Source organism: Eptatretus burgeri, chromosome 1 (assembly GCF_056783735.1).
Source record: "Eptatretus burgeri isolate ZD-2024b chromosome 1, Ebu_testis_v1, whole genome shotgun sequence".
Classification (NCBI taxonomy): Eukaryota; Metazoa; Chordata; class Myxini; order Myxiniformes; family Myxinidae; genus Eptatretus; species Eptatretus burgeri.
The window spans coordinates 129,120,064-129,134,162 of NC_140961.1; the positions used below are offsets into that span (position 1 = coordinate 129,120,064).

Consider the following 14,099-nt stretch of genomic DNA (forward strand, 5'->3'; position numbering starts at 1 on the left):
ACTGTTGGTGTTTCACCCCTCTCTCTACTGTTGGTGTTTCCCCTCTCTCTACTGTTGGTGTTTCCCCTCTCTCTACTGTTGGTGTTTCCCCTATCTCTCTACTGTTGGTGTTTCCCCTATCTCTCTACTGTTGGTGTTTCCCCTCTCTCTACTGTTGGTGTTTCACCTATCTCTCCACTGTTGGTGTTTCCCCTATCTCTCCACTGTTGGTGTTTCCCCTATCTCTCTACTGTTGGTGTTTCACCCCTATCTCTACTGTTGGTGTTTCCCCTATCTCTCTACTGTTGGTGTTTCCCCTATCTCTCTACTGTTGGTGTTTCCCCTATCTCTCTACTGTTGGTGTTTCCCCTATCTCTCTACTGTTGCTCTCTCTGTCTATGTCTCTGTCTCTCTCGTTGCGTCCTAATCCGTTGTGTCCTCGGACTAGCTCTTCCACAAGCCTCGACTATGTAGACAAAAATGTCTGAGGGTCAAAAGTCAAAGATCTGTAATAAGGTCTATATGGGGTCTGAATGTCCCATGGATGATCTCAGGTAAAAGGTCTTAAGGTTCTCAGGGATCCTAAAGGTCTCAAAGGTACGTTCTATAAAGAGTACGTCATTAACGTTCCACCGCACGCGAACACTCAGGAGATAACATGTCGCCTCTCGTTACGTTCGCCAAACTCGAGTATTCTCGGCGAGGACACCGACATGTCCTCTTCACCCCCACCTGTTACTGTGTGAGTCGATATAAACTGTAAAGGATCCCCGTAAACACGTGTTTGGTCACGATGTACGAACGTAGCACCCCCATCCATACCCCTTTCAGATACCGTAACCCATTTGTGCTGTTATTTTGTTGTTGATTGCTGAAAAATAAAATGTTTCATTCACCTTGCTTTAGTTTCATTCATATTTTTTAGTTTCATTCATAAATGCGCTGAAATCGTTCAAAGGTAATTGCACGTGATTTGGAGCGTGAGACATTCGCGCGTCATCTCCCCGTGACCCGGATGATGTTTATCACGTGATACCAGCAAGCCTTGCGCAGGGGAAATATTTTTTAATAAATCGTCATTTTTACGTCTACACTATTCATGCAAATTAATAGCAAATTAATTTCGCTCATTTATCGAATCACTTCACCTAATGAAAAGTAAAATAGAAAAACACTCTGGAGAAAGAAGAAGAAGAGCGTGTATCGAGGCATGCTGGAGGTTGTGTGAGTGAGAGAGTCCTCAAGGTCTGCGCTTCCCCCTTCTTCAGTGCTCCTCCCCTTTTACAGCATATATCTCCAAGTGATAAACACATTTCCTTCAATTATGGTATGGTTGAGTTCATAAATATACATTTAAATGAATGAAATCCTAAATTGAATTGGGAGTGATTTAATCTTCTAAAGCGCTCATTGGGGGTACTCCATGGTGCACCACGCCCGACGCATCGGCGAAGTGGGGATGGTAATGGCATCCTCAGGAAAGGCCGTCGGAACTTGACAAGGTGTCCTCACAGTGCCGTTCAAACAAGGAGAGAGAGCGGGAACATGATGATCGCCGGCCCGGCTCGAAGTGCACGTGGCACGTGCGTGCTGTGCGTGCTGTGCGGCCTCCCCGGGAGCGGAAAGTCCACGCTGTGCGCGCGGCTCCCCTCGCGCACCGACCCGCGCTTCCTGCAACTGTCGTACGACTCGCTGCTGCCGGCCGTGGCTTTCCGGCCGCAAGATACCACCGGGGGAAGCGTGAGTAACCGCGCCGACGAGGGAACGAACACACGCACACACATACATATACACACACACACACACACACACACACACACACACACACACACACACACACACACATATACACACACACATACACATACATATACACACATATACATATACATACACACACATATACATATACATACACACACACACACACACACACACACACACACACACACACATACATATACACACACGCACATAAATATACACACACATACATATATACACACACACACACACACACACATACATATACACACACGCACATAAATATACACACACATACATATATACACACATACATATATACATATATACATACACATAAATATACATATACACACACACACTTACACATACATATACACACATATTTACACGTATACAAAACTATACATATACATTATACACGCACATATAGTCATAGTTCATGAACTGGTCACCCTAAAAAGGTGGAGTTGTTACATGTTTTTCAAAACATCCTCCAGTTTCCACTTTGACTACAGACCAGAAAAACCACAGATATCAAGATATCTTAGTCTGAGAAGAAAGGTAATTTTGTCGAGTTTAATGTGGAAAAAACAGAAATAAAAAATATGCAATAGTTTTTGTGTAACAGGCAAATAAGTGATACAAGTCAGGGGTGGAGTAAACAGGCGGAGGCGGCGGATGTGGTGAGTCAAATTTGGAATAAACTGAATTTATTTCAATCAATAAGCTTTAATCTAATCTATTTTGTTATTTTTTTAGGTGAGTAACACTTGGGACTTGCTGTTGCATGATGCAAAATTGATTATTCAACTCGTTATTATTCAGCAAACCCTGACCAATATGTACAAACTCCTAAAAGAGATCTAGTAAATATATTTACATAGTTATGCATCTAGCAGATTCTCAGGATTAATTTGGCACTTGAATTGTCCAAAACGGCCAAAGGATAACTGATCCACATCCAATTTACTCAGGGTGAACTTGAGATAAACGCCAAAATGTGTTTTCCTTATAATGCATTATCCATTAAAGTTCATAATTAAAAATACCATATTTCCCGTTAATTAGTGGTTTTTGCTAATTTTTTTCTCACAAGTGCATGTAGCTTGGTGATGTCTATCAACACAGAGAAAACTGAAAAATTGAATATTTTGACCCTGTAATGCAAATGATGACCAGTTCATGAACTACAACCATATATACACATAAGTAGGGTGAGTATACTGATTCTGGCTCACTTTTCCCCATGTAAGTGAATGGGGGATTTTCAGCGATTCATTTTTTTTTTCCCTAAAAAATAAACCCCCTTTTTAGCCCAAGGTATATTTATTTGTCTCCCCTTTTAACCTTGTGGCACTCTCTTCAAATAACCAATGCAATAAGATAGATTTGTTCAAGTAGCAAAGTAGTAATGTGATTTGTTAAAGGTGATTCTGAAGAAATATCTGAAACATGTAAGCCTAGGGACACTCTTTTTCAAATAACCAATGCATATTGTTTAGCTCACTCATTGAACCTATAAAGATTTGTTCATTCTCAAATTCCTTCAATAGTTTAATTTTCTTTGCACAATAATCACCATCTAAAATATTTAAAAATAAAACATTTGAATCTTTATATTTTTCAAGATACCCCTTTTGTGTCATTATGAAATGATATACTTCTCTCATTGATCTCATCTGACCACCCCCTGAGTTGCATATCATTTTGAGATTGTAGTAAATTATTTTTCCATTGTTCAATTGATAACCATCAAAATTTTCAGTCCATTCAAGGATATTTATTATTTTCTTTTCATCCTCTAACTTATTGGTTTTTAAATTGATTCGCTTATTTGTTTTATTTACCTTTGTTTTAGTTATTTTTTCAATAAGACTTATTTGATATTTTTCACATTCATTATGTTTTCCATTTATATACCAAGACTGAGATTTTCTCCACTCTTTAGTTTGATTAATACTTGGTTCGACCATTTATATATTGTGAAAAACGCGGCGGTAGCCCTTAAAAACCTAAACCCATCTTCCCATCGTTAAAACTTGTGTCCATATGGAACACAATCTATTCTATTCACTCTATCATACAATATCCATATGGAACACAATCTATTCCATTATCTAAAATAAATCTCTTATCAAAGGCTCCTAATGCCTTTTTATTTACTTCTTCACTATATAATCTTATGTTTATAACTTCTCATTATATTCATTTTCCTATATTCTTCTTTCTTATTCATCAAACAATTATAATAATTTCTAAAAGTTATTGATTTCTTTATTACATATTTCTTTATTCCCTTTAACCTTTTATCAATCTGATCACCATACTTATAAGCATATGCCTTTGCTCTCAATCCAATAAACTCACTCATTACTTTTCCACCCAACTCATCCTGAAACTTACCAATAACCTTTTCATTCTTTTTTGAAAATAACTCTCTCTTCTTACTAAAATTACTTGTCATATACTCCAATATTTTTCTTCATATCTTTATAAACATCATCAGTTTTTATATCGAGAATAAAACTATCAGTGTCCATATACAACAATGAAACATTTTCACCATACTCTTTCTTTAAGTCATTACACAAATAATCATACATCAATATCTTTGATAAATCAAGAACTGCTGTTCCAATATAAATTGGTTTATCCATGATAATACTTTCCTTTTTCATATGAATAGCAGAAAAGTTCTCTGAAAAAAACCTCTTCTCTCTCAAAACTTGGTTTATTTATCAATCTGGAAGCTTCTTTCCAAGATGTTGCGAATCTAATGTTTTGTCTGTTTCTAACATTTTCCATAGTCTTTCCAAATACAGCATTATTCATTAATTTATAAAAGTCCCCTTCAAATTTTACTTTTGTATTTGCTCTCATATCTGTATTGAATTTAATATACTTTTCCATCCAAGGACTTTGTTTAAATTTTAAAACTCTGAATTTTAGCTTCTCTCAACCCAGCAGATAAATATTGTCTTAAGTTCCTTTGATGCAAAACATATCCCTCTTTATCATCGAATGTTGTTAATAACTTTTCTGTTGATTTACCTTTAATATTAAAACTTTTATGATAATCACTTAAGCATTCTTTCTTTGGGGTTTCTTTCTCACATGCAAAAGGAAGGTCTTTATGCTTATTATGAAGATCACTTGGGTACCTCAAATCAACTTCAAAATAATAACCTTCTTTCTCATTCAATTCCTCTTGAGAAGAAATAACAAGCAGAGATTGAGACATTGCCCATCCATACAAATTATTAGCATCAAAATACATCAAATAATTACCATCTTTTTCACTCATAATTTGGAAGATATTTATTATTTGCTTTCGCGTATCTTTTTGAACATACTTGTGCTATTCCACCTCTCTTAGACTTCTCAATCATCAAAAGCATATCTACATCACTGATTAAATCTATATCTTGTTTTGTCATTTTCAACATTGCACTCCAAGCTAAACCAGGAGCTGTGAAATAGTGGGCAGGATCTAATCCATAACAATTTTTATTATGACAGAGTGATCTAAAAGCTTCAAACACATCAGCTAACAATAAAACATCTGTTTTTAGATACAAATCATGATATTCTCCAAGGTTCTTTATCTTAAATATTTTCCAAATTTCTTGTGCGTGTTAATATTCCTTATCACTTATCTCTTCTTCATAAAGGTTATTATAGAAACTTTCTTTTGAAGGAAGTTGTGTTTCTTTAAATCTCATAAATGAATCCATATAATCATAAGGATAAATTCCCTTACTTGTAAGAATTTTCTCTTTACTTTGAATTTCATTCCTTGTTTGAATTTCCTCTCTAGTTAGAATTCCCTCTTTAATCAGAATTTCATCTATAATCAGAATTTCCTCTTTTGTAAGAATTTCATTCATTGTTCAAATTTTCTTTATAATTAGAATTTCATCTTCAGCTAGAATTTCTTCATTAATTTCCTCTTTACTTTGAATTCTCTCTTTAATCTGAATTTCCTCTTTAGTTAGAATTTCCTCTTTTGGAAAGAATGAATTAAGATTTGGAAAAGAGCCCGTGGAGCTTAGATTTGATGCGAGGTTGGCTAGTGGTGTTCCCATAAACTTGTAAGAATCTAGAAATGTAATATGTGTTAAAGGTTTTGTGAATATCATTTTTGTAAATGAAATATGCTTTTGAGTTGTATTTGTTATGGCAGAAATATTCCCTGGTGTTTTTGAAAGTTCATTTATAAATAGATGTGTATCATAGTTGGCGCTGTTGTGAAGAAAGACGAATAAAAGAAGGTAATTTATAATTAAGATTACAACAGGAATGAGCGGGACCTCTATATTTACCAGTAAGATGACAATGATCCCTAACTTTAGACTCCTCAATTTCCTCCTCACAAATATGACAGATATTGTTCTTTCTAAATTCTAATTTTTCTTCTTTGGTTAATTTCATCGGTTCATTTGTTTCTTTCATTAATTTAATTAGTCTTATACAATCCTTTTCTAATTGTTTTACAAACTCTTGTGAAGCTTTTTTCCACTATAATGTTCAAATTTATTATACTTTTCTCCAACAGATGATTTGATATAATAACAGAAACCACAAGGAATCTGTTTTTGATATTTATTTGTATGTGATTCTTTTGGATGAGGAGAAGCAGTATTTATCTTTTTAAGGATACATTCAAAATCAGCGTATATCACAAATGGGTGCATGATAGATTTATTATAATCTTCAAAAGAAATCTTTTCACCAGGTTTAGGCATTGTAATTACAGCTGATTTATGATTACTACAATATTTTGAATGTTCTAATCGTTCTTTTGTATGAAATGAATTAAGACATCGCTTCCAAGGATATATTTTGTTTGCTGTTCTGAATACCTGAGAAGAGATTAATCTTGATAAATTATTGATGTATGTGTAATGTGAATTCTTTCCAACACTAAAATATAAAAGATCAATGTGTTTCTTCATTTTTATAGTTGTTTGAAATTTTTAATATTTGAACTTTGTTTGTATCCATTAATCCATATACATTAATAGAAAGATTATTCTTTTTCTCAAATTTAGGAATATCTGTTAGTGGCATTGGGAATTTAAAATCTTTCATGTCCAAGGTATTCTCATATTTCATATATTGTTTGACTCTTTCTGAATTACATTTTGGTGGATGGAAGTGAGCAAGAACAGACCAGAGAAAACATTTATTATCATTGTTCTTAATATTAACAACTGCCTTCTTTAGTTTTATTTCTTTTGGTAATTCAATATTAGAAGAAGCTTTAAGAGGGTTTGATTTTAGAATGTGTATATCTAAAAAGATGATTTTTAAAAAATATTAAATCCACTTCCGACCACTGTATTATCAACATCCTCCTCTGGTCTTGATAGTTCTTCATAAAACCCACAATTCAAAAAATCTTGAAATGATGTTATAAAATGAAGATCTGTTCTCATATAAGGAGTTTGTTCTTCATCTTGTCTTTTCATATTCATTTTCACTCCCATATAAAAATTTAAAGTTTTCATTTCTTTTAATGTCTTTTTAATAACTTTTTCAACATCAGGTTTCACTATTTCAATTGATTCAGCTATTGATGATGGACCAGGTTCTCCAAATTGAAAAATCCTTATTTTAACATGATTCTTAAAAGCTCCATCAGTGTTTTCAATACAATAGTCTCCCTTTACTTTAAACTCATTCTTCTTGTGTTTTTGTGATTGAAGGTGATTCTTATAACTACTCTTCAAAACATCCTTTGAGCAGATATCACAATGTTTTCTTTCCAACTCAAGAGGAGATATTTGTTTGAAAAGATTGAATGTGTGTTTGTTGGTTTGAACGAGTTTTTTTATAATATTTATATTCGTGATTACAAGCATCGCAGTACGTTGTATTCACCATATTTATATCATAAAACTTTGCTTAAACTAAAATTTTCTTCATGAAAATGTTGTTTAATTTATAGGTGAATCTGTGCTTAAAACCATTTTATCCTCCAACTTTTTCACTTAATAAATACAATGTTTCAATCAATCTCTTCATTTGTTAAAGATACTGAGAAATATGTCAAGGATGTAAAATTGAACAAAGATAAATGTAACAACTATTGGATAAAAACAATTATGGCAAATAATATGAATTCTTCAATTTCCTTCAGTGGAAGGGCTTTTAGTATACCTGGAAGAACATCAATTAAGGTATCTCTAACAAAAGTTTCTCCTCTCCTTCTGGCAATATATTCAAAACTAGAAAAAGCAATGAAACAAGAATGTATCAAAAAATAAAAACCTTATGGATGAAGCTTTAGAAAGAAAAGATAAGATCATCTGTAATATGCAAGGAGAAATTTGTATTTTTTTTCAACAACCATAAAGATATAAATCCTGATGAAATAAAGGATGTTAATATATCAGGTGAAATGACATTTCGTTCAATTGTAGTTAAGGATCATTTTAAATTACCTTTAATATAAAAAATGTAGCAGTTGAATCTGTTAATGAAAAAAAGTATATAGATATCGATGGTAATGTTTTTTTTTCAACTAATTAAATATGAGTCAATATTCAACTGAAGATTTTGAAGATTATGAGAGTGATTTATGATACCAAGAGTTTGTGTTCAAATGATAGTTATGAAAGTATAGATGATTCTGAAAGAATCGAAGATGAATTTCAGTTTGAGTAAAGTTTTACTTTATAAATATGAATAGTTTACTCGATTTTGAGCCTCTTGAATTCCCTGATTCTCCATATGACAAATTTGAGAATTGTCCTGCGTGTGAAAGACGGGGATTAAACACAGAGTCAAAAGCCTATAAACAATATATATTCTGTGATTATCTTCTAATTAATGATAATAAAAAATATAAAAAGGAAAATAATTCTTTTAGATTTACACCAAAAATGAATTACTTTACAAGATTGATTAGAGAAATGAATGTAAAGTATGAGGGTGATAACACACCTTTCCTTACAAGGGAAGAAACTGAACGTATTAGAGAAATGTTCAAAGGATTGTTGTTATATATTATTCATGGATGTGATTTTCAGGGAAATATCAACACAATATATTGCATAAATAAAATAATGGATTATCTTGAAATTAAACCTGAACTTAGGATAAAATATAGAGTTTCTAAAAAAGCCAATAATAAATTAAATAACCTGTTTTCCAAATATATAAATGATTTTTTACCCATTTGGGAAAATAAGATAAAATTTAACAACCATAAAAATCTCCCAAATTCATTAAGATGCCTCATAGTTGGTTCAAGTGGATGTGGAAAAACCTCCCAACTTTTTAGATTATGATAATTTAATAATTTTCACAAAGTTGAGTTTTCAACCAGAGTATCAACTACTCTCACAAGGTTTTAATGCTGGTCTTCAAAAAGAAGATATAATTGGTTTATTTAAACTTCAAAAGAACCTAAATGATTTTAACATTGAAAATATAATACAACTATTTTGTTGTACACAGAGATGTAAAAAGAAATCAAAATCGATAACTTGTATTCTTAGTGATAATACGGATGATATGCCGTCTCCCAAAGATTTGGATAAATCTAAAAAGAACCTCGTTATCTTTGATGATTGTGTTAATGAGAGAAACAAACGGTAATGGTCAGCTACTACACAAGAGGGAGACATTCTTCTTGTAATTGTATTTATCTTAGTCAATCGTACTTTCAACTTCCTCGTCATTCCATCAGAAACAATGCTAATACTTTTATTTTATTCAAGTTAAATTCAATAGATATAAACAATTTTTGGAGAGACAATTGTTCTACATTATGTAGTAAAAAGGAATTTGGGGATTACATGAAACGCACGACTGAAAAATATAAATATATTGTTGTGAAACAAGATGAGATATTAAATGATATTTTTCAATAAATAAATGGATGCGAAAGAAAGAGCAAGCAGATTTAGGGAACATCAAGAGTTGGTTTCAAAAGTTGTAAAACAACAGGAAGACATAAAGAAGAAACGCAGACAAAAACTAACGGGTGAAGAAGCATTTGAAAGAAAACAAGAGAAATTTTTTAAACCACTTTTAAAAACTTCCCAAGAAAAAATTATAGATGTTTCCACAGTTCCCACAATAAAATATACTCCGAGAAAGCTCCAAATGTTAAAAGATTTCAGTCAAATGACGGAGGAAGAATTAGAGCATATAGGAGAATTAGAATATGATGATGAAGGATTATTTCAACAACTGGAAGAGATGAATCGAACCCCTGATTATATTGTGAATGCTCTTCAAAACAATGAATATTCAGCGGATTCAAAAACCAACGCAGGGCCCATTCCAACAGAACAATCAGCAATATTTCATCTTGTTCAAGAAAAGGTATTGATATTTAATGATGAATTAAGGTTCTTGAGTTCTGCTCAACTCCTGTCAAACTAATTCCGATATTAATGTTTCTTCTCACAAAAGATGGAAGACAAGGTTCAACTGTGAGGGATGAATCAAAGTATATTAATAAACCATTGGATATGAGAAATAATGGTGATAAAGTATATATTGATCTGCTGAACTCTGTTGATTATAGGGTTATTCTTTCTGGTAAAAGTAGGAAGAATGAGAAGGAGAAACACATTATTCAGGCTTTAAGTATCCTTGGTTCAGGTGTTAGTTTTCTTCCCAATGACCCATCACAATTAGTAACTGGACTGTTATTGTTATGAGGCAGTAAGAAGGCTGGAAATAACAATTGTTTTAATGAAGCATCAGCCATTTTAGACCAGTTGATGAACATGAAAATAATTAATAAATATCAATATAAAGACATTTTATCTCATATTAAATAAGATGAGAAGCACAATCCTTAGTTTCAATTTCACAACAAGCGACCACACATCTTCATTCCCATACCCACTACAACTTGACACAACAAAAGAATATGAGGCATCTTTATTGTCCATGGAAACTTATAATACCTTATTTAATATAACTGATAAAAATGACAAGTTTAGTTATAATCCGGGAGTGTATACAAAACGATAACAGTCTCACCCGGAGCATATGAGATTTCTCAAATATCTTCCGAAATTGCTCGTCTTATGAAAGAACAGGGTGATGAACCAAAAATATTGTTATAGACATTCAAAAACATACTTCAAAATCAACGATTAAACTTAAAAATAGCTACAAGGTTGATGTCACAATTGATAATTCATTTGGAGTTATTGGGTTTCTCCTCAAAAAAGATCGAAACTAATGGGACGTTTTACAGTGATAATGTCATTCAAATATCCTCAGGAATAAATTCGGTGTTAATTCACTGTGATTTGATTGATAGTGCTTATAATGATGGAATAAAAACAAATACAATATTTTCATTCAGCGCATACTCAACCCCAATTGGTTATAAATTCAATATGGAACCCAAAAATTTGGTTTATCTCCCTGTGTCAGGAAAAAACATACACAGTAAATTTTTGAATAACCGACCAAGATAATTGTATGATTTCTTTTAATGGGGAAGTTATATCCATCAGAATTCACCTTCGTGAAGTTTTCCAAAAAATAAATACGATGGTTATTATGAGGAAACACGAGTTGGGAAAATATAAAATAATTTCAGGGGATGGGATGTTCCTTTCCCCATACTACAATGGCGAAGGTATGTATCTTGGTAGAGGATACTATAAACCTACGAGGCAAAGGGGTGTCGGACATCAATTTAGAGGAGATGGGATAATTGATACTCTAATGGGTATCGGTTCAACTATTCTTAAACATAAAGACCTAATTGGTTCAACTGCTTCTGCTGTGGGAAATGTAGCAGGTGCTATAAAGAGTATAAAAGATGCCCAAAAGGAATCTCATAAATTATAAGCAATAAAATAAATTAAGAAAGGCAAAACTCACTTGTCTCCCCACGAACGACAGAAAATAATTTGAATACTTGGATCAGGGTTTGAAAAGTTTTAACATCTTTTATCCTAAATAAATACAAGTATGGAAGCAATTGATAGTATCTATGATTTGGATGATACTATTATTATCTCAAACTCCACTAAAAAAGAATATTACTTCAAGGTAAATGCAATAACTGGAACAGACTGGAATGCAAATGGAACAAAAAGTTTTGAAATAAATAATCAACAAACCTATTTGAATCTATCCGAAAGTTTCTTGTTGTGTAAATTTACATTCACTAAGGCTGGGAATAACACAAACGCTACACTCGTAAATGATTTCTTCTGGAAAATGTTTGATAGTGTTCGTTGGTACATTGGAACTCAAGAAGTTGAAGCGGTTGATTATGTCTCTGCTGTATCTGAAATGATGAAATTTACACTATATTCATTCGGTGATAGAATGGGAAAGGGGGCTGTCGAAGGTTTTATTCCTGATATGTCAACGGGAACAAACACAGACCCTGGATATAATCAAAGGAAAGGGATGTATAATGATGATACAAAAACAGGTAATAGTTTTACTGTGGCAGTTTCTCTTAAAGGTATATTTGGATTTTGTGATCATGATAAAGTTCTGTATGGTCTTAAAATTAGATTTCAACTACAAAGGAATGATAATGAAAATAGATTACTTTTTGGTGTTGCTCGTGCTTTTTGGTGATCAGAATGAATTTATAATTGATGAAATGAGTTGGTATATTCGTGAATATACTCCTCATCTTAAAACAGAAGAGTTGTTGAAAAGAAGACTTAACTCAAAGAAACCGCTCGGTGTATCATACCTCAAACGAAGATGTCAACACGTTAAACTCAACCAAACCACTTACATGTGGAATTTGGGTGTTCTGGAAGGAAAGCCACGATATCTGTGGATCATTTTTAAAAAGCCAGATGGTGATACTGCGACTGATAAGAATAATGCATTGAGTGATAATGCTAAGGTGAAACAACTTCGTGTTTCTCTAGATGGAACATTTTAGCCACGAGCTAGATTGGAAATTAATTGGGAAAAAATGATTTTGCTGAAGCATACAAGTCTTACCAAAAGTTGTGCGAAAGTAATGGAAATAATGAACCTATTTTGGATATGACAGCATTTAAAAGTTTGTATACACTCTATGCGTTTGACCTGAGTGCTCAAAAGGAAACTATAAAGTCTAATCGAGTGGATACTTCCCGATACATTGTAAGAGGAGAGAGTGAAGAAGTTGATGCATATTGTTTGCTTTTGGAAGAAACAGAATTGCAGATTAATACAGATAATGGTGTTATGATTTGTCTCACATAATTTTTTGTTAAATAAATGAGTGGCAAAGTACCAACTGGGGTATATGTTAATCAAATCAATCTTCATAAACTATCATCTTGTGTTCAAAATCAAAAGCCTTGTACGATTAACGTTAATACAATTCAGAGAAAAGGAGCAGTAAGAATTGATGTTTTGCTCACAAGAGAACAGATTAAAATCTTGAACGATACTGGCTCAATTAAAATTAAAATGACAAAATCAATGTTGAAAAAATATTCAAGAAGAGAGACGAGTGGAGGATTTCTCCCATTTCTAATTCCTTTATTTGCTGGTTTAAGTGCGGTTGGAGCATTGACGGGTGGTATTTCAACAGTGGTGAAAACTGCCAACGAAAGGAAGGCTCAACTCCAGGCTCAAAAAGAATTGGAAAGACATAACAAAGAGTTGGAGAAACAAATTAGTGGAAGTGGTATAATTGTAGATTTTGCTGAAAAACTTGAAGGTCTGCCTGATAAAGCGAGATTGTTAGTTGGAGATATGCTTTCTTCTATCGCACAAGCAGGTGTAAAATTAACAAAAAGGGGTCATGGATTATATCTTTCTCATAAATAAATGAGCATTGATGAGTGTTTTAAAGAATTTGCAAAGAAAACAACATCATATTTACAACTTGTCAAATATTGTAAGAAATTAAAAATTCATAATGTGGTTATTTGTATAAGAGATTAATTAACAAACGTGCCGAAACATACAAAGAATATTATTATGAACTTAGAAGATAATAATGGGAATGCTTCTCATTGGGTTTGTATTTTTAATAATCAAGACAAATATTATTTTGATAGTTTTGGTCTTCCACCACCTGTTGAAGTCATAAAATTCTTTCAGAATGGTGTTTATCAAACATTTCAAGTTCAATAATTAAATTCCAAGTGTTGTGGTCAATTATGTCTATATGTGTTATTTCAACTCAACAAATTAAAAAAATTTTATGACATTATTTTTAATCTAATATAAATGACTTATGTTGGGAAAGATGGTTCTATCTTTGGTGTATCCCAAGAACTGGATATTGATTTATCTAATTATTATACAAAGGCACAGGCTGAACGACATAAATATAATATAACCAAAATATTAATATGAAAAATGCTTATAAATTAAAAAATTATCCAAGCCCGACTGAC

General features: G+C 32.6%; 1 protein-coding gene across 4 annotated transcripts in view; it reads left to right on the top strand.

Annotated features, from left to right (window-relative positions):
• The first annotated feature begins 1,108 nt into the window (after positions 1–1,108).
• The window catches only part of PSTK (phosphoseryl-tRNA kinase), a 137,087-nt gene continuing 124,096 nt past the window's right edge, over positions 1,109–14,099 (top strand). The window contains exons 1-2 of one of the 4 annotated variants that reach the window (XM_085897782.1): positions 1,109–1,306; positions 1,494–1,719. In XM_085897782.1, coding sequence (XP_085753908.1) covers positions 1,304–1,306; positions 1,494–1,719 — 229 coding nt within the window. In that variant the 5' untranslated portion in view covers positions 1,109–1,303. The remainder of the gene's footprint in view (positions 1,307–1,493; positions 1,720–14,099) is intronic. The other 3 variants (XM_085897773.1, XM_085897791.1, XM_085897801.1) reach the window with 3 other exon arrangements.